The sequence below is a fragment of the Artemia sp. Qi Xiang Cuo genome, chromosome 10 (genome assembly GCF_049724085.1).
Source record: "Artemia sp. Qi Xiang Cuo chromosome 10, ASM4972408v1, whole genome shotgun sequence".
Classification (NCBI taxonomy): domain Eukaryota; kingdom Metazoa; phylum Arthropoda; class Branchiopoda; order Anostraca; family Artemiidae; genus Artemia; species Artemia sp. Qi Xiang Cuo.
Window position 1 is genome coordinate 3,125,775 of NC_142803.1, and position 22,250 is coordinate 3,148,024.

Here is a 22,250-nt window from a genome sequence, read left to right on the forward strand (position 1 = left end):
GAGTTCGAGCAACCTCCATCCTTCTATAATATACGGTGCGCTGGGAGAGTTTAACAATAACCTCCACATCACTGCCGTCGGAGAGTTCCAGTAACCTCCACTAGCCAACTATAGACGGCGAGCTTGAAAAGTGCAGCAGCCACTTCCAAATCAACGGTGCCAGCCGGTGCAAGTTGACTATAGCTCAGATTCTCTACGGCTTCAAGAGGACTGTTCACAAGTGTACTCTAGTATTGTATTTTGTCTATTCGTTTATTAAAGTAGTTTTAGCAACCTCTTGAGTAGATACGAATCCTGCCGACCACGCTACCCAAGGTTTTGTCCTCGTGGAGACTTGATCAACCCCCCTTGGGGACCAATAAGACGGTATTTCTTTAGAGAAATATACCACACTTCACATTGGTGGCAGCTACTCACGGTGTTTTTGACTATTTTTAAGAAACTCCTTTCTAATAATTCATTAAGCTGTCTCTATTTCCTAGCCTTAAATTTAAAACCATGCCGGCCGACTTAGAGGCCCATGTTAAAGACCTCGAAGCTAGGCTAGCAGATGCAGAGGCTCGTCTGACCTCGCAGAGAGTTAGTTCTGATATTTATCAACCAACTCCTCCTATGCCTGTTAATTATTATATAGAACAATGTCCACCAATTCCTATACTTTCGCATCCAGGCGATATTCATTCCTGGATCTTAACTCTAAAACAACGACAAAATAGTCAGTCGAAGGTGGACGCCTCAATGGTATCTCAGGCTATACGTTACACCAGGAGGGAGATTCAAAGATTTCTCTATAATGTTGATCTGGAAAGTATCAAAAATCTTTCAGACATCGAAAGAACCCTTAAAATAGCCTTTTGCCCAGACAAAACTGTAGGACAAAAACTACAAGAATTAGTCAGAGAAAAACAGAAAGAGAACGAATTAGTCTCTCAATTTTATTCTAGAATAGCTGGTAAGGCAAAGGATTATTGCAAGCCAGCCAACCAAAACGACGCCAGTAGTCGCAAATCAAATATTTTTAAAAGTGGCTTAAAAACTAACATCGTGTGCCGAGTAATGGAACAAATATCACCAGATTGCGATAATGATGAACTACTAGAACTAGCTAGGAAATTTGAAACAATAGATTTAACATTTTGTAGTCCTAATGAAGTTTTAACTGCAGCAGTCAGCGGTCAAAACTGTAACCATGATATGTCACAAATCCGAACTCCCTCAATATCAAGATCATCTAGAAGTAATTATTTCAGAAACGATTTTAGTAGTAGAAACACTGCCCGCATAAGGTGTTGGAATTGTAGGGGTCCACATAGACAATCTCTATGTAGGGAACCTATGACGTGTATCCACTGTGTTGAGATAGGGCACAAGTCAAAATTTTGCTTAGCCCCAGCGCCTATAAATCTACCACAAGGAAACCAAAAAAACTAAATAATTCGACTTTACCGGAGGCCGAGTCGAACCTTATGCGAAGTCCTCTAATAAATAACATTTCTTCTGTGAACTGTTCTGATTCACGAATTTGTTACTTGAGCATACCAGAATCAACCAATTGTGTCTCATTTCCATTTATGTATGATGTAATATTGTGCGAATCTATTAAAATCTTAGCATTTATCTACACCGGGTGTCAAAGGTCGCTATTATCGTGAATTTTATCCTACAGCCTTCCTGGACAGACACGAAAGAAAATTAAAACGTCAGTCTCAGCTAAAAAATCCTTGAGTGGAAATAGTTTACCTGTTTTGGGGAAAATAGAAATTCTTGTTGCTATATCTGACGCAGTGAAACAAAGAAAAATTCATTGGGAATTTCTCGTTATTAGTGAACTTAAGTTTCCTCTAATAGTAGGCTATGATTTCTTAAATTGCTTGGAAATTTCTCTTGATACCCGTCGAAACCAAATCAGTTTAGGCTCCAATAGTCTATATCAAGAAAATTTTAGCGCATTTTTTGCCGAAAACACTGGTAACACACGTACAGGAAATGTATATGTAGCTAAACAGATAACCATTTCACAAAACTCACTTAGAATAATTAAGCTGATACCGCAATCTATTAACCAAAGTCCTGTAGCTCATGGGCAATGTCCGATGTTCACGCCTGCACCAACGTGGAAGATCTGTATTTCAAGGTCAATCAGTGAAGTGTCTAATTACTCATTTCCCTTAGTGTTTTTTAACCCCACGCAAGATAAAGTAACCTTATTAAGAGGTAAATGAATGGGACATTTTGAGCTTCTCCCAGACGACTTAGCCTCAAGCTCTGGGTTAATTGCAGCCTGTGCTGAAAATTAATTTTCTCAAATCAATAAAACTCAGGTAGATTTAAAAACTGAATGGCCTAATGATGAATTTTTAAAACATGTCAATACCGGAGAATTAACCGATAAAAGTAGTGAAAAATTTAAAACTTTCATTTGTAAATTTAAAGATGTATTCGCTCGCACTGCTTATGATATTGGGGGTAATGACTTAGATGGATTTGTCGTTCCAATTGATGAAACAGTTCCAATTAAAAGCAAAAAACAATTTCCATTACCATTTTTAATGCAGGAAGTAATAATGAAACACGTTAAGGAAATGCTTCGAGCTAAGATTATTGAAGTGGCTCGATCACCATTCAACTCACCTGTTTTTATCATTGGCAAACCTAATAAAGAGGGCAAAATCTTACCCAAACATCTTTGGAATGAAGAAAACAGTAGGTTCTTAATTGATCTTAGAGAAGTCAATAAAGGTATTAAAGATATTCAATGGGAAATTCGAAGAATTGAAGAAGTTATAACTGATATGGCAGGAAAAAAACAATTTTCCACATTAAACATCAAACACTCCTTTTATGCATGCAATTTATCCGAAGAAAGTCGCCAATTATTTTCTTTCAATGTTAAAGGTATGTCATACCGATTTTTAAAAGCACCAATGGGAGCTAAAAGCAGTCCTAGACAATTTTTAGAATTTTTGGGAATAATTTTTCGGGACGTCCCTAGTAAAACAAATGACGAAATAAATTTCTCTGATTTTCTGAGTTGGTACGTAGATGACCTAATAATACATACGGAAAGCGAAAAATTTGAAGATCATTTGAGACATTTACAAATTGTTTTTGAAAGGATACGTGAATTCAACCTTAAACTCAATCTATCAAAATGCTGTTTTTTGCAAATTCAGTCACTCTGTTAGGATTCAAAGTCTCACCCGAAGAGATCTGTCCCCAGGAATAAAAGATTAAAGTGATTGGGGTGATGACACCACATAAGGACGTTTCAGACTTTCGTTGTTTCCTAGGCATGACTTCATTTCTACGAAGTTTTTAACTTAACTACGCAGAAATTTAATAGCCTTTAGTTCACCTAACTCGTAAAAATGTCCCATTTGTTTTTGGACCCACCGAGATGGAGGTATTTGAAAAACTAAAATCCGAACATACAAATCAAAAAATAATTCTTCTCCGTTTTCCTTCGAAATCAGAGGATTTTCATTTGTTCACAGATGCTAGCATGAAAGGAATAAACACTCTACATTGTGTAAAATGTAAAACCACGGATAACTTTCAAATAGTTACAAGCTATTCTAAAATTCTCAGCGGACCCGCATCTAGATATGACAATCATAACAAAGAATTATTCGCACTTTATTCCGGGATTAAAAATGTTAAAAAAACCTTTCTATGGTCTACTCAAACACATTGCTATACACATTGCAGGGCCCTATCTTATTTAAAGAGAGCTAAAGACGTAAATAGGAAGTTATACCATATTGCTGTTTTAATAGACAGTGAGCAATTTACCTTTCATCACATTCCTGGAGTTAAAAATCCTAGCAACTATTAGACCCGCCCTAGTTCTGAATTTGTTGAAAAATACAGAAAAGTTCATCTTGATGAATTAGAACAGGAATTTGACTGCCTTCAAGGTGAATATGTTGATTTTATTGGACTAGGAGAGAAGGAACTCAGACAGGCTCAAAAGCGCGATAAAGAAATAAAAGCAGCGTACAAATTTTTGGAAACTGTACCCGGAAAACGATTTGATTTTTGGGAAATGGAGTCTCAGGACTCGGACCCAAATTCTGTAATTTGTAAGGGTCGGTCAACCGTGAGGGGTAGGCCTATCGTGCCTATCAGTCACGAGCAAGTCATGACACGGGGTCATGTAATCCAGAAGGAAGCCACTGAGGCCCCTCTAAGGGATGCACAAAAGGGTTACATCCATAGAAATGCAGGAAAGATTGGCATTCCAGCGCACAAAGGCTGCACAAGCTTGGGCTCACAGGAAAATCATGTACATGAATCTGGTATAGAGTCTCCCAGGCTAGAAATTGAGGCAAATGAAGCAAACATATTACCAAAGTGGCTTCTAAAATATGAACGGGTAATGCATAATGGGCTAGTTTATGCAGTCGATAGTACTGGAGATAAAAGACGAGTAAATAAATATAAAATTTTTGTACCAAAAGAACTTATCTCCACAACCATTGCCTTAATGCATAACAAACTATTGTTAGGTGCCCATCAAGGATATATAAAAACGCTAGAACGAGTACGCGAATTTGCCGTTTTTGAAAACTTGCCGGTACTCGTACAAAATTATGTCAAAAGTTGTGATTCATGTCTTCGTCGAAATATAACGGGTCCTATGCTGAACCCAAGTTTGTCTGAAAATATTACTCCGTCGCACGTACTTCACGTATTTTCTATAGATAGTGAATTCGCTCATAATAAAATTCTTTTCAATGCTACAAAACTTAATTTTGAATTCGAATCATTAGACTTAAAAAAAATTCATAGTTTTCTCGAGAGAGAGAGATGTATTCTGAAAAGGCATAAATAGCCTAAAATCTATTTTGAGCAAAACAAAATTGCATAGAAAAATTGAATAAGCACAATTCATGAGTATTGGGATCATGACTGGCGGCACGTTAATTTTTCTAATCCTTATTGGAATTTTCACGGTGATCCTCCTCAAATTAAGGAAATTGTAGATTGATTATAGAGAAATGAAAAAAAAAATGGTTTTAGAATTTTCGGAAAAGGGGACAATCAATAATAACAAATGTAGTTTAGTGAAGTAATAAAAATTAACTTAAGACGTATGAAAAAAAGTAATGAAAATGGTTTTTTTTCAATAAAAGAGGGAGGGAGAACATTAAAGATTGGTGATAGGCTTACTCACGTTATATATAAGTGTATTTATCGTATTTAGTGTTTTATTACGTTAAGGGTATATTTTTGGTATTTAGTGCATGTTCCACTTCAAGGGTATAGTTGGGTATGTGTTTTTTTATGTACTTGTTTCTGCTTTCTTTTTTATTCAAGGTAGTGGATCACATGACCAAAAACCTGCCAGCAAATGAGAGGCTACTTTGAGGGTCATGGAACCAGAATTCTATGCTTGGGCCTTGGAAGATAAGAAGGGGGAAAAGACAACTTGTGGACAGTTCAGCTTTGAGAACCAACAGTGACAAGTGGTTAGAGGGACACGGCTGGGAGAGTTCGAGCAACCTCCATCTTTCTATAATATACGGTGCGCTGGGAGAGTTTAACAAAAACCTCCACATCACTGCCGTCGGAGAGTTCCAGTAACCTCCACTAGCCAACTATAGACGGCGAGCTTGGAAAGTGTAGCAGCCACTTCCAAATCAACGGTGCCAGACGGTGCAAGTTGACTGGAGCTTGGATTCTCTACGTCTTCAAGAGGACTGTTCACAAGCGTACTCCAGTATTGTATTTCGTCTAGTCGTTTATTAAAGTAGTTTTAGCAACCTCTTGAGTAGATACGACTCCTGCCTACCACGCTACCCAAGGTCTTGTCCTCGTGGAGACTTGATCACCCCCCACTGGGGACCAATAAGACGGTATTTCTTTAGAGAAATATACCATACTTCACAGTAATATGAGGAGCCGTGTCTATGAAAAAAGTCTCACAGAATCCAACGACATGACAAGATAGCTTATGAACTACATCGACAAGATCATCCTGTGAACTAAAAAAACCTCTACAATTTAAAAATCCTGTTCTCACAACCCCGGTACTGGGAAGATCAGAAACCTCGGAAGGTAATTTATATCTACATTTTGGAAAATTAATTAGCCCACCATCATTTATCTCATTTCCAAAAAATTTATCATGGCTCTGGAAAATGGAAAAGTCAAAAGGGTTAGACTCTAGGTCTCTCAGTCTATCTTCAATGCAATTATCATCCAATGTAAATAATCAGAATTATGATCAGGACTAGCAGAAACTTACGCAAAATGCACACCGTCTGAGTCTTAACGTAGCAAAAACAACTGAACCAGCGAGAACTCGAAAATAATGGTGAAAGAAAATAAAACTGCTTGAAAATAAATAGAAACAAGAGAAAGAAACTGAACTTATTCATTGTAACATAAAATGCGGAAACAGAAAAAATTATTGTACTCGATTACTTCATATAAATAGAAACACACAAAAAAGACAGAAAATAAACTTATAATAAGCTACAGAGGGACAAAAAACCTCACAAGAAATAAAAATAAGTGAAACACACAAAAAAGACAGAAAATAAACTTATAACAAGCTACAGAGGGACAAAAAACCTCACAAGAAACAAAAATAATAGATCCTATGAACAGAGAAACATTACATAAAGTAATAAAAATAATCTCACCAAACGAATGTCATTATTAATCACCGTAACTAGTCAATCTTAGCCCACTGTGAAGACGAACACTTTTTAAACTCGAGCCATAATTTATTCCCCTTTTTTTTAATACGCGTAAGATGAACCGAACCCGAATCACGCATGTCCTTTCCCTTGGACAATAGCTCATTCCGTAGAAAATGTGGCTTTGGTGGGAAATCAGTACAAATGCGAATTCCACTACCCTTCAACTTATTCACCTAACTGAGAATCGCATGAATGCTATGATCTGTGTGTAGCAATATAAAAACAGACGTCGGTTGAACAAAATTTTTCCTACTCGTGATGTTTGAACTGCTATTTCTCGTAAGGCAATTAGACTTGGTAAGAGAAATGTCCTCGGTAACTTGCAATTTGTCAGAAAGAAGAGACTTTACGTTGCTAGTCACTGATTGATTATGCTTTTCAGTAGGCAGACCATGAACAATCAAATTCAACTTTCTTTCTCTCACTTCGATGTCCAGAAGCTTACTCTCCAAATCGTTATTCCGCAATTTTTCTTGCTCTAGATCATTTTGAAGCTTTTTAGATTCCTCTCGTAGATTCGCATTTTCAGCTGATATTTGCCTAACTTCATCTTGAAGGGAAATTATTGATACAGAAAAACTTCTCTGCTCTGCTAATATTTTATCCAGCAACGCCTGAATCCGTTTCATTCCTTCATCAAATTTTGCTTGAGTGACAGCCATAATGAATGCTATAATCCGCACGTAGAAGTCTACACTTGCATCAAATTACGCAATGGGAAAGTCCAAAACAATATCAAATTTAATCCTTTTAACTTGAAAAAGTAATCCGATTATAGGAGTTCACTCTTCAATAGCTAGATACTGACTGACTATTAATGTCAGTCAGTTAATGGCTAGAGACTATTAATGATGCACTATTCAACTAATATCGTAATTGTAGGGAAATATCGATATTAAAGTGGCAAATCCTAATAAAATTCGTCTAAAACAAATCTTCGGAACATGCGATAAACCCCCGAAATTCCGAGGCGTTAAAGCTGTAAGGAAAAAACACGTAACCAAATTCATCAACACACAATCAAAATTTTCTTATTGAATTATCTGGACTATCAAATACCCAGGTCAAACACCTCAGCTTTGCAAAACTTAATATTTTTAACTCAGCTATCAATTTTTCAACTTATCAATTTTTCAACATTTCCATTTTTCAGCTGTCAATTTTTCAACAGCAAATTCTCACCAAACTACTAAAACATATCCTCCAAACAGGCAGATTACGCCTAAAGGACATGCTTCATACCTTTCTCCAAATACTCACAGTAAACTCACACTGAATAATTTGCCTAAAATAATATTCAACCCTGGCAATTATTCCAAATACTAAATCTCATTCTTTTTTTTTCAAAATTCTATTACAATCACAGTATGCGTTTAAAATTTCACTCGTGTTCAAACATCATAAGTTCGTAAAGACTAACCCTATTAATTCTCTTAATTACGAAGCCGAAAAAGTAATTGTCTTAATAAATCGAATACAATGGTTTTTATTTTGTGAGTATTTTCGCAATTTATATACGGTATTCTTATGATTTAAACTATCCTGTATCTTAAAAATGCAGGCAAAGGAAGGAATAAGGCTACACGTAATTAATAAACCTTATAAATAATTTGAGCCCCTGGCCCCAAAAATTAGTAAATATATGTGATGCTAATTTTATCATAGGAAGCGCATTAGCGCTGCCTATGATAAAATTTGACAATTTGACGAGCCACACTTTTTCTCTTGATCTTTCACCAAAGATTGTTGCATAATCCTTTCTTTTTTTAAACAATTTGCTTGTTGAAGGCGGTCAGAAACAATTTAAGTCGGATCTTGGAAAGACACATTATCATATGGAGCAAATTTCATCCCCTGGTTTCCCCCTAGTTTCATGTGTAAAAAAAGAGCTACTTACCCTGTCACCAAAATTGACAAAGCAGGCTCGCGCATAATCTTCAAACCATACTGCTATGTCAGCATTTAACCAGCCTCCTTGGTCTTCTAGGGCTTGGGGCAAGTCCCAGTGGTACAGTGTAACCTAAAAATGTAGCCTAGGGATTAGGGTTCTGGGTAGTTAACTGTTCGTGCATGACATTATCCTTGGATGACATCTAATATTGTTGGGTTTCTACTTGTTTCTACTTGTTTAGTGTAACTTCTTTGTTTCTAGGCCTCAAATAAAAAAAAAGTTGAAGATGGATAGGTCACGCTTCACTTATGAAGAATGAAAGGCTGCAAAAAATCGGGATTTTGGTAAAAAAAAAAAAAAAAAAAAAAAAAAAAAAAAAAAAAAAACATGATGTTCTCGAATGTGGTTGGAAGAGTTCATGAGAATGGACTTGAATAGAAGTAGGTACTTCCTGGAAGGGAGTAAAGGATGAAAATCTAGTAAAGGATGAATATATATATATATATATATATATATATATATATATATATATATATATATATATATATATTAAACTACTTATCCATCAATGCATAGACAATCTCCATAATGGGACGTATTTTCACCCACCATACATTGAACTAAGAATAAGTAAAAATACTGTTTGAATGAAGAGGAAATAGCCACGATTAGAATGGTTAGAAATATTTAGGGTATCAACCAAACATCAACAAAAGCTTTCCCACTTTTCTGTAATTATGTATTAATATAGAATAGGAACATTCACTTTTGTACAAAGCTACGCAAAGCAACGAATTTATCTTAATGAAAAATTCTATTTTAGAACTCAGTACAATTTTACGTCTTCTTCAGAAGCATAGACGAGACTAAGAAAAAAATTGCGGATTTTCATCTACTGCGATCTATAAGAAACATTTAATTAAACAAGAGAGAAAGAATTCATAAGACCAAGATGAAGGAAAATATATTTAAGTATATTTAGCAGCTTTTATATTTACAGCTTTTATATTTAAGAGTTTTAGCAGCTTTTTGAAACAGGTATCTCGATTTGTTTTCATTATTTTTTTTTGGCCAAAATCTAATTCTGACTTTTTGGTTTTAATCCCTACTTACAGAGAAGGTAAACGATTAATTTAACTAAAACAAATAAAAATAGGAGATTAGTTAATTTAATTTGTTTTAGTTAATTTAACTAAAACAAAAAGAATAGGAGAAATATTATTACACATTTTAGCAGCTTATACAGTAAACCAAATCAGTTTCTAAGAATATTTTTGCCAAATCTAAATGATCGACTTTACGCATCACTTGTGGGTTTTAATCTTCACTTTTTCAGAACTTCAAAAAAATATAAAAAAAAGTTCATTTTTCAAAAGCTTCAACGGTAGATCAAATAGGTTTATAGATGTTGCCTAATTTCAATGATAAAAAACTAATTTATAAGCCTTGGATTTTCGTCATTATAAAAAAAAAAAAAAAAAAAAAAAAAATTTTAAACATAGATTATTCACTATAAGATTTTACTGTCATCATAATTTAGCCAGCGCTAATTTTGGGAATCGGTCGAAATCAAACCCGTCCACCACAGGAATTTAGCAAGTATCAAACAGTTCGTGGTAACGAACAGTAGGTGGGGAGCGATCTGGCTCAATAGTAACCGAAACTCTAAACTCGAATTTTAATCCCAATAGATATATCAAAAGAATTGATCTCGCGGTCACCACTGCTGTATGGTAGCTATAGATTATGTTAAAACACTGTTACGGTATACCTTGATCTGGGTTATGATAAGATGATATAACGGTCAAACGGCCAACTCTCTAGGTTAAGGGTACCACCACCTGGGTCACTCTTAATATCTCCAGCTATCTCTTTGTATGGTAAACGGCCCCCCTGTCGATATAATAGGGCCGGTTATTCTCGCAAATTCTTTTTCCTACCCTGCCTGGGTCCCTGAAAAAATAATCTAACACGGCTGTAGAAAATAGCTTACTTGTATTTTTCCAAAAGGTCACAAAATACGTATCTATAATTCTCAGAACAGACTCCCTAAACGGGGTCTCCAAGTCGTCTTCTCGATACACACTTAACACTAAATCAATAGTTCTATACAGCGATCATTGTGAAGGGATGGACCTTAGATTGGCCCTGACCAATCCGCTAAATTAAAATTCAAATCCCTAGCTTCTTTTGGATAATATTATGTTTCAATGGCCCATGTCAAGAAAACAAAAATAGAACTTAGCTTGAAAGCTTGCTTATTGCAACTAAGGTGTTATAAAGACTGAGGTGTTGAAGAGGAGCAACCCCCCTCACATACGTAATAATTTCTTTTCGTTTTAATTTTTAATTTTGCTCCTTACTTTCCGTTAAATTTTTTTTTTTTATTTAATCCAGAACTGGATTTAGCCAAAACTAAAAATCAATCGATTAAGGCCGAGCCAATCAGAATTTCTTATAGAATTTTCTGATGGGCTAATATCCAAATCTTATCCAAATAGACAAAAAATTAATATTGGAAAACAGGAATAAAATAAATTGAAATATTGAAAGGAGCTCGTCAGGGCTAAAAAAAAAAAAAATTGGTACGACAAGAGCATTAGCTGATTACAGCATTAGTTGATTTCAGTGTGTCAGTTGGCCTTTGCAATAAGATTTAATTTGATCATAGTATCGGTTAGCACTGGGATTTGGGACGGGCTGAACCATTAGTTTTAGTTAAATCTCAATGTGAATGAGCCTTATTAAATAATCATTATGTAGCTTAGGGATCAAGTTTGTTCTCGAGTTTTGGATTGCAGTGCTAATCTCTAGAGAAATTAAACAAATAGCATATCAAGAAATAAAGTAAAAGAATTACTTTTAGAGAGACTTAGAGAACATTATTTCAACCACCTTACAGCGGAACACTATATCAGCTCCTAAAAATATTTTAATGTCAATGACTAATCCTCACCTCTAGAGAAAATAAACAGATAATATTTTACTTAAACAAGAGAAAAAGAATAGCTTCTAGCAAGAACAAGAAGAAGATATTTCAGTTAAATTTCAACAGCTTAAACGGTTGGTCAAACCTATTCCTAAAAGTTGTTCACTGTCAGGTTCAGATCATGTTTCGTCAGTTTTGGGTTTTAATTATTACCTAAGAAAACCTACCCTTGGAACTAACAAAACTAAGATTTAATTAAGCAATTTGAACCATAGATCCAGAAAAAAGAAACATTTTATCTAGACTCTGAGGGCTGATTTTTCAACTGAATAATATAACTTACCACAGGCTCAATATTATTCCTCATTAGTTCATCTATCAAGTTGTTATAGTATAAAATACCTTCTTCGTTTGCCGTCTCACCGACACCATCTGGAAATATCCTAGTCCATGCAATACTGAAACAAAAGCGGAACTTATTTAATCTGAAGATAGACTCAATTCAAAGGTAAAGACAACAGACTACAAGTTAAAAGGAGAAAGTAAATACCTTTGAAAACACCTGTCTACCGGCTTAGAATTGGAAAAGGCTGGGTGGAGTATCATGGGCTTTACCAGGAAATTTCTTTGGAAAGGGACGGCCAATGCTACTAGAAGTTCTTGGTGATTTTAGATGATGATATTTCTCATTTTCTGTTTACATACAATTTTTCCATGTGTTTTAATATGTACACATGTATTTGAGGACTAGAGAATACTATTGTGCAGGTTAAACAGAACAATAATACCACTTTCCGCCCGAAATGTCTCCGCCCGAAATTCTGTAATTAAAATATTATTTAAGATTTATTCAGCAAAACTACTGTTTATACAAATTTTTGACTAAAAATTCAAATTTTATCAAGATTTTTCAATTAAAGTTCAGTATTTAAGTTCTTAAGCAGAAAAGTAGAAAATGGGAAACACTTCCAATCAATTTCATATATTCATTGATGTATATAATATATCAGTAAGAAATCGGAGTATACAGTGACCGTTACCCAATATAATATTTTAGCTTGAAAAAGTAAAGTTTTTCAATTGAAAGGAAAGAGCAAAGTTAACCTTATTAAGCGAAGAGAAACCATTTCATGCATTAGGAGGGCTGCCTATCCCTCCTAAGCCCCTTACTCTTTAGGTCTAAGTTTGAGTTTTTCCCGATTCATTAATGAGGACAGCTGAAACACAAGTGCCATTGGATGGTAATGAGAAGGTCGTTTAAAGCACTTAAGGGCATTAGCTTGATAATCGGGGGGTAATAATAAATAATCAGTGTAATAAATATATTTAACTTAAGTTTTAACTTTAATCATGATTATGATTAAAAACAGAACTGAATAGTTTTTGTTTGTCCGTTAATCTACTTGCACTTCAAAATCCAAATTTTGTACGTTTGCTAAAATATAGCAAACATAAATTAAAGATAAATCAAATTCGTTCCATTAAGTGTATAAACTTTAAATGAATAACCACGTCTTAGAGGTGACACTATCTCAGACGAGAATACCACCATTACCTACAATGGCTACAGCTGGTTTAAAGATCAGGTGGTGGCAGAAACGGTTTAAAATTTTGTTGTTATTTTTTGTTGTCTTTTTGTGTTGAACTTGATTACCACTTCTTTCTAACGTTTCACTTATTAAGTTCTGAGCTATTTAAGATTTATTTTAAGGGGAGTACCGAAAAAAAACCCTGAAAACTTGTACGAATTCTATAGCTCCAATACTACGATAAAAACATGCTTAATCATAGGCAGCGCAATCGCGCTGCCTAAGTGAAGAACGATGTTGGCACATTGTGTTATTATTTTTTTTTCCATACCAGGTCACTTTATATCGAAGGAATTATCGTAGAAACTTCAAAAAGGGCTCATTCGACTGGAAATTGGGGTAGCTAGTACCGTTTTTAATAGTCGGAAGGGATTGGAGGGCAGCTAGCCCCCCCCCCCTCACGCCCATCATCCCCCCAAATACATCCATTCAAAATTGTGAAACAGCCATTTTGTTCAGCATAGATGATTTCCAGATAGAAAAAGTGTTTTGAGGAGGTCAATCCCCCTAAACCCTCAGGACAAGGGTCTTAAGTTATGCCCTGGGGTATAAAAGAACGATGTTGGCACAACGTATTATTTACTATTTTTTTCCTTTAGGCCATGGCACTTCATATTGAAGAGGTTGTCGTAGGAACTTCGAAAAGGGCTCATTCAACTGGAAATTGAAGTGGCTTTTGTCCTTTTTAATAGTCGAAAGTAATTGGAAGGCAACTAATACCCCTTCCACGCCCACCATTTTCCAAAACACATCTAATCAAAATTTTTAGATAGCCATTTTGTTCAGCGTAGTTGATTTCCCGATAGAAAATATGTTTTTGAGGAGGTCACTCACCCACAACCCTCAGGGCAAGGGTTTTCAGTTATGCCCTGGGGGCATTAAAGGTTTCTATAGAAGCTTTTGTCGTAGACACTTCAAAAATGTCTCATTCAATTGGAAATTCAAAGGGCTAGTGCCCTTTTTAATAGTCAAAATTGACTGGAGGGCAACTAACCCCCCTCTCACGCCCATCTTTTCCCCAAACACATCCAATCAAAACTTTGAAATAGCCATTTTATTCAAGGAAGCTTTAATTTTGGAAATTAGGTCTTTCAGGATGACAACCCCTCACAGCCCTCAGGGCAAGGGTTGTAAGTTATGCCCTGAGGGCATATAAGGTTTTTATAGAACGCGTTGTCGTAGAAACTTCAAAAAGGGCTCATTTGATTGGAAATAGAATGGCTAGTGCCCTTTTTAATAGTCAAAAGTGATTGAAAGGCAACTAACATCCCTTCCACGCCCACCTTTTCCCCCAACACATCCAATCAAAATTTTGAGATAGTCATTTTGTTCCACGAAGTTTAAAGTTCCGGAAATTATACCTTTGAGAAGGACACTCCCCCCACAGTCTTCAGGGCAAGGGTTATAGGTTGTGCCCTGGGGGTATATAAGGTTTTTATAGAAGGCGTTGTCGTAGAAACTTCAAAAGGGCTCATTCGCTTGGAAATTCAAAGGGCTAGTGCCCTTTTTAATAGTCGAATGTGATATGAGGGCAACTAACACCCCTCTCACGCCCACCTTTTCCCCAAACACATCCAGTCAAAATTTTTAGAAAACCATTTTACTCAACAGAGTTGAAAGTTTAGGAAATTAGGTCTTTAAGGATGACAATCCTTCCCCCTACAGCCTTCAAGGCAAGGGTTATAAGTTATACCCTGGGGACATATTAGGTTTTAATTGAAAGCGTTGTCGTAGAAACTTCAAAAGGGCTCATTCAATTGAAAATTGAAAGGTCTAGTGCCTTTTTTAATAGTTGAAAATGGTTGGAGAGTGACTAACGCCCCTTTTACGCCCACCATTTTCCCAAACACATCAAATCAAAATTTTGAGATATCGTTTTTGTTCAATGTAGCTAAAAGTTCTGGATATTAGGTCTTTTAGGACGATAACCCCCCTCAGAGCCCTCAGGGTAAGGGTTGTAACTTATGCCCTGGGGGTATATTAGGCTTATATAGAAAGTTGTTGTTGAAATTTCAAAAAGAGCTCATTTGATTTTAAATTGAAATTGCCGTTTTTAATAGTCGAAAGTGAGTGGAGAGTAATTAACCCCCCTCTCACGCCCACCATTTCCCCAGATATATTCATCGAAGTTTAAAGATAGCCATTTTGTTCAACGTACTGAAAGTTCTGGAAATTATATATTTGAGGATGACAAACCCCCCCAAAACTCCCAGGGTAAAGTTTGTGAGTTATGCCCTGGGGGCATATAAGGTTTTTATAACCTACTAGTTTTTATAACTCTAGGAGGGCAACTAACCTACCTCTCACGCCCACCTTTTCCCCAAACACATGCAATCGAAATTTTGAGATATCCTTTTTGTTCAACGTAGTTGAATCTTCTGGAAATTAGGTCTTTTAGGATGATAACCCCGCTCAGAGCCCTCAGGGCAAGGGTAGTAAGTTATGCCCTGGGGGCATATGAGGCTTATATAGAAAGTTGTTTTAGAAATTTCAAAAAGGGCTCATTTGATTGGAACTTGAAATTGCCCTTTTTAATGGTAGAAAGTGAGTGGAGAGTAACTAACCTCCCTCTCACGCCCAACATTTCCCCAAAAACATTCATCCAAGCTTAGAGATTACTGGAAAGGTATTGAAAGTTCTAGAAATTATATATTTAAGGATGAAAAACTCCTTAAAGCTCCCAGGGCAAAGTTTGTAAGTTATGCCCTGGGGGCACATAAGGTTTTTATAGATAGAGTTGTCGTAAAACTTCTAAAGGGGCTCATTAAATTGGATATTGAGAGGAATAGTGCCCTTTTAAATAGTCGAAAGTGATTGGAGGGTGACACCATTCAATCAAAATTTTCAGATAAACATTTTGTTCAACGTAGTAAAAAGTTCTGGAAATTCGGTCTTTGAGAATGACAACCCCCCCCCCTAAGCACTCAGGGCAAGGGTTGTAAGTTAAGCCCTGGGGGCATATAATGTTTTTACTGAAAGTGTTGTCGTAGAAACTTAAAAAGGGCTCATTTGATTAGAAATTGAAAGAGCTAGTGCCATTTTAAATACTTGAAAGTGATTGGAGAGCGACTAATGCCTCTCTCACGCCCACCATTTCCCCAAACAGATCCAATCAAAATTTTTACATAGCTATTTTGTTTAACGTAGTTGAAAGTTCTGGAAATTTGGTCTTAGAGTATGACGGCCACCCTAACAGCCCTTAGGGTAAGGGTTGTAATTTATGACTTGGGGCATATAAGGTGTTAATAGAAAGCATTTTCGTTTCAAAAAGAGCCAATTCGATTGGAAATCGACAGGCCTAGTGCCCTTTTAAATGTTCGAAAGTGATTGGAAGGCTTTACATTTTAATAGCAAAGATAAATTTGGGTATAATGTATTACTTATTTGTTGTTGTTGTTGTTTAGACCAGGGCACTTCGTATCGAAGGATTTGTCGTTGGAACTACAAAAAAGGTTCATTCGATTGAAAATAGAAAGGGTTGGTGCCCTTTTTAATAGTCAAAAGTGATTGGACGGCAACTAATCCCCCTCCCATTCCCACTCTCTCATTTGCCCGTTATGTTTAAAAACTAAATGTTGCCTTAAGATTAAATCAAAATGCACTGTGTTAATGATAATTCCCAATAAGGTATCTCATAAGTATCCCAAGAACAACTGAGGGTATTATGTTCAAACTTTTGGGGGTACTTCTGCTCTTAAAATTTAACCAAATCAAAATAGCGTAAGTGTATCCAAGCTATCAAAGAAAGTAAACAGATTTTTTCGCGAAAGGTATCAAGTTTTCCATTTCAAGTCAACTAGAGGGGGTATGAAACTAAATTAAACACTACTATTTGTCTCCAGATTTTTAAAAGGATGTATTTTATTAAAAATTGCTGAAAATTTTTCTCCAACATACAAATAGCAGGCCAAACTATAAAATCTTAAAAAAACGAAAAATTTAAACTATTATTTTCTTTTTCCCTGAAAAAACAATGTCAATGTAAAACGAACAGAAACTAATTAAAAAACTTTTTCCACAAATTGAATTTTTCAAAGAAAAGTAAAGAACTCCATTAAACAAAAATGAGCAAAAATAAAATCAAATCATCTACCAATCGTGATACTACCACAAATCAGCATCGATTAATAAATGAAACCCAAAACGAACAGAAATTAAAATAAATAACATAATCAAACTCGAAACGAGTAGAAATTAACAAAACTTGGGCTCAAATCCCCTATGCCTTCCCAAGGCCAGAAAATAATTTACACTTTACTGAAAAAAAAAACATATAAATGTTTTTACTTTTATAACTTTGATAAATAAAAAAATATTAACATTTTGATTACTAAATATTAGTATGTGTATATTAAACTGACAATGCCCATTCTTTTGTTTAATCAAACAGTTATTTACTTTCCTTAAGCTTTTAGACATGAAGGTTTTACAGTTAGTAATAAATATCTGAAACAATAATACCGAAGAATGCACAAATCCTTTTCACACTCTTTTTTAAAGCCTGCTATACGAGTTAGAATAAATATTAAAGTATTGTCATAGAAGGGATTATTCACCCTATAATTATAATAACAATCAATTTTTAAGTAGTTTACAGCTTCCTTAATTTACACTGATCCAATCCAAGGGTGTCAATTTAATTGTATTGGAGGGGATCCAGGGAAAAGCTTGGGGTAATTACTATTTTTCTGCCCCCTCCTTCCCCCGATTTTTAAAAATAGTTTTTTGGGTATTTTTATGGAAATATATAGATAATACACTAAAACTGCCTCCTCAACACAGATTTCTAAAAATATATTTTATCCCTCCCTCCTTTCATTTTACTGAATAAGCACCCCTGAACTAATACAAATAAATGTGAATAAAATATATCACCTGAATCTGTAATGTGTCACACTGAGGTTTACTATAAGTTGAACATCCTCATTATACTTGTTGTAGCTGTCGCATGCAACTTTCCCATTGGCATCCCAGTTATTTGTGAATACATCCCAGATGCTTAAGCCTTTACCTTAAACGAGAGATGAGGATTTGAAACTTGTTGTGAACCCAACACTGGGATATGTTGTGAACAGATCTCATATACCTAAACCTTTAACTTGAAAGAGAGATAAGGATTTGTAACGTGTTATGAACAAACGGTTAGAATTTGTTGTGAACACATGCCAGATGTTTAAATCTTTACTTTAAAAGAGAGATAATCAACTGAAAAACCAGAGAGAAATTGGATAAAAAAAATTCAAGGAGCTTCTAAAGTCTCAATGCAATTTTGTCCAGCTCTTCACTCTGAATATGTAGCAAGCACTTGTGACATTCAGCTCTTATGTGATACTTAGGCACTTAAATTACAATAAGGAACCATTAAAAATGTGCAAGTCGACTTTGATCAGCCCCTGTTTATGAATATCACAACGATTTAGAATTACCAACCCTAGGGATATTCAAACACCATAGCACTTTAATAGTTAAGCAAGGAGGTGTTAAAATCCGAATTTAATTTTCGGTAGCACCTCTTTTTGAATGTCAAAAGTACTTACAATTACCAACCGTAAGAATATTCAAACACCCCAGCACTTGAATGGCTAAGCAATAAGGTGTTAAAATCCAAACTTGAATTTTGGCAGCACCTCTTTCTGAATGTCAAAAGTACTTACAATTACCAACCGTAGAGACATTCAAACACCCCAGCACTTGGATGACTTAGCAATGAGGTGTTAAAATCCAAACTTGAATTTTGGCAGCACCTCTTTCTGAATGTCAAAAGTACTTACAATTACCAATCGTAGGAATATTCAAACACCCCAGCACTTGAATGGCTAAGCAATAAGGTGTTAAAATCCAAACTTGAATTTTGACAGCACCTCTTTCTGAATGTCAAAAGTACTTACAATTACCCACCGTAGAGACATTCAAACACCCCATCACTTGGATGACATAGCAATGAGGTGTTAAAATCCGAACTTGAATTTTGGCAGCACCTCTTTCTGAATGTCAAAAGTACTTACAATTACCAACCGTAGAGACATTCAAACACCCCAGCACTTGGATGACTTAGCAATGAGGTGTTAAAATCCAAACTTGAATTTTGGCAGCACCTCTTTCTGAATGTCAAAAGTACTTACAATTACCAATCGTAGGAATATTCAAACACCCCAGCACTTGAATGGCTAAGCAATAAGGTGTTAAAATCCAAACTTGAATTTTGACAGCACCTCTTTCTGAATGTCAAAAGTACTTACAATTACCCACCGTAGAGACATTCAAACACCCCATCACTTGGATGACATAGCAATGAGGTGTTAAAATCCGAACTTGGCTTTTGGCAGCACCTCTTTCCGAATGTCAGAAGTACTTACAATTACCAACCATAGGGATATTTAAACACCCCAGCACTTGAAAGGCTAAGCAATGAGGTGTTAAAATCCGAACTTGACTCTTAGCAGCACCTCTTTCTGAATGTCAAAAATACTTACTATTACCAACCGTAGGAATATTCAAACACTCCAGCACTTGGATGGCTAAGCAATTAGGTGTTAAAATCCGAATTCGATTCTGGGCAGCTCCTCTTCTGAATATTATATTGAGATATTCTAGGATATTTAGCGTTTGGCATATCTTAATAGACAAGCTCTTGATTGACAACAACGAACAGTTAAAACTAGAAAACAAATTGTCAGTAGCCCCCATTTCTGGATATGATAAGCACACATCAGGTCTTGGTAAATCTAAATACTTAACCATTTGAATGGCTAAACAAGGAGGTATTTGAGGTTAATGTGCAACATTAACCTCAAATACACTTAATGTATCTGGAATCAGCTTAAAAAAACAATTTTTTGTTGTGTTTGCTATTATCAAAATTCCTTTGCTTTGATTGTTTACGTGACTATTTGCCCGAATTACTCTTGAATTATCGAGCCGATTGATTAGCAGGCTAGTTCTTTGACCCTCTATACGTGGGAACAAAGATTAGATAACAGTTATTACTGAAAAACGACTATCACTAGGCCGAATGGGGCGAATTCGTATTTGGTGTCATTAAATAAAAAAGAGCCAAAAACTAACAACAACAAAAAAATGATGTAAAATACATAAAAATGTCAAAAACAATTAACAATTATAAATAAAAGTCATTGCCAATTAACGAAAACGTCAAAACAATGAAAACTCGTAAATTAAAATGGGAATAAAATAATAAGAAAAGCACAATTTAACTTTGTAACCAAGGAATGTAAAGCTCATAATTTGCATAATGAACAATACAATTATAAGCTACAAAGGGAGTGAGGAGGGCGAGGAGATTCACTGGTTAATATTTCAACTATGTAAGAGGTGAAAATTTTTCTATATCTTTTAGTGGAAACTTTTATCGGGGTAAGAAGAAGGATTTTTGTTGAAGCAGACCGCAGGAAGCAAGGTTAAAGAGGCGAATATTAACTAGGGGAAAGGGGAGTTGTTCGAAGGTTATGAAGGGCATCGTTAGCGAAACGCAAGGAAATTCTCGCTCTCCTTTCCTTAAGGGTGACTAGATTGGCTCTCGAAGAAGGGAGATAATATAAGGCACTTTACCCTAATTGAAGATAATTCTTAGACACCCTTTTTGAACTGCCTCTATTTCTGTTCGACAATTCAATGGAGATGTTAGGATGCCAAAGAGGAAAGGTGTAGTCGAGGGTTGGGCGTAAGAAAGAAAGGAAAATCTTCAATCATTGCGATATAGGACATTCGAATAATGAAGTAGTTCAAGACGGGAAAGTGCAGCATTTGTACATTTTAAAATATCGTTAATATGGCAATCCCATTTTGAGTCACCTAAGATGGTAACACCAATAATTTAATAGTGTTGACAGACATTTCAGGGGGGATGGGGCAGGAGAAAGAAGGAGGAGTTTCAAAAAAAATTAATTGTTAAAACCGTTGACTTTAAACGGTTCGCAAATCATAAGGAGTGTCAAAAGAGAGGGCGGGGGCTTTGAAACATGGAGGAAAGATTTGCTCAAATCTTTGACTGTAGCTGAGGGTTCTTTTTGAAAATGGAAATCTATATTTTTTGTTTTTCTTCAATTTTTTTATTATATTATACCATTTCTTTGGCTTAGTAAAAAACAATTCTTAGACTTTAAGTTTGTAATATGAAGATGCAGATTTACGTATTTCTTTTTTTTTAAGTTTACGCAGTGAGTTAACTTCGGAGATTTTATCATTCTTAATTAGACTCAATTTAGATACAATTAACTTTTTCAATTGTCTAGTAATTTACGGTACAGAGGATCGAGTCTTGATGCTGCTGGTTATTTGTTTTGGACGGGGGTCAGAGGTAAGTAGAGATGCCATAATATCTCCGGTACCCACACCATATATGGGCATAGAACCACGTGGTTTATGGATTTTGTCAGTGAGAATTTGAAAATACAGGAACTTTGTCACATTTTTGTCTGTTTTTATGGATTTTGTCAGTGAGAATTTGAAAAAACCGGAGCTTTCTAAAATTTTTGTATGTTTGTATGGATTTTTTCAGTGATAATTTGAAAAAACAGGAACTTTGTCAAATTTATGTCTGTTTTTATGGATTTTGTCAGTGAGAATTTGAAAAAACAGGAACTTTGTCACATTTATGTCTGTTTTCTTGGATGTTTTATGGATTTTGTCAGTGAGAATTTGAAAAAACAGGAACTTTCTCACATTTTTATATGTTTTTATGGTTTTTGTCAGTGAGAATTTGAAAAAAAGGAACTTTGTCACATTTATGTCTGTTTTCTTGGATGTTTTATGGATTTTGTCAGTGAGAATTTGAAAAACAGGAATTTTGTCACTTTCATGGATTATTGAGTCATTAACCAAATCGTTTCCGGGCAAAGTTAATGACATTTCCTTCCTGTTGTTGTTCGAGGCAAAGTTATTGACACTTCCTTCCTGTTGTTGTTCGAGGCAGATGTTATGAGTTTCCGGGAAACAGTATTTGTTGTTGTTGTTCGAGCAAATGTTTTGATCTTAGCGCGCGAAAAGGTTTCTTTGTAATTTCAAATGTGACTGCCCAGGGATGCTAAACAAAAGGAACATGCTGAATTACGTTTAGGGATTATTTGGGCAAAACCGTTTTAGCCATTTTATGGAATTATTTCGGCGAAACA

The 22,250-nt window shown here is 35.4% G+C and overlaps 1 protein-coding gene across 1 annotated transcript in view; it reads right to left on the minus strand.

Annotated features, from left to right (window-relative positions):
- The window catches only part of LOC148947364 (lactase/phlorizin hydrolase-like), a 232,719-nt gene that overhangs the window by 14,205 nt on the left and 196,264 nt on the right, over positions 1 to 22,250 (minus strand). Inside the window, exons 8-10 of the mRNA XM_089095777.1 lie at positions 17,995 to 18,130; positions 11,874 to 11,988; positions 8,608 to 8,730 (exon numbers count right to left, since the gene is read on the minus strand). Coding sequence (XP_088951903.1) covers positions 8,608 to 8,730; positions 11,874 to 11,988; positions 17,995 to 18,130 — 374 coding nt within the window. The remainder of the gene's footprint in view (positions 1 to 8,607; positions 8,731 to 11,873; positions 11,989 to 17,994; positions 18,131 to 22,250) is intronic.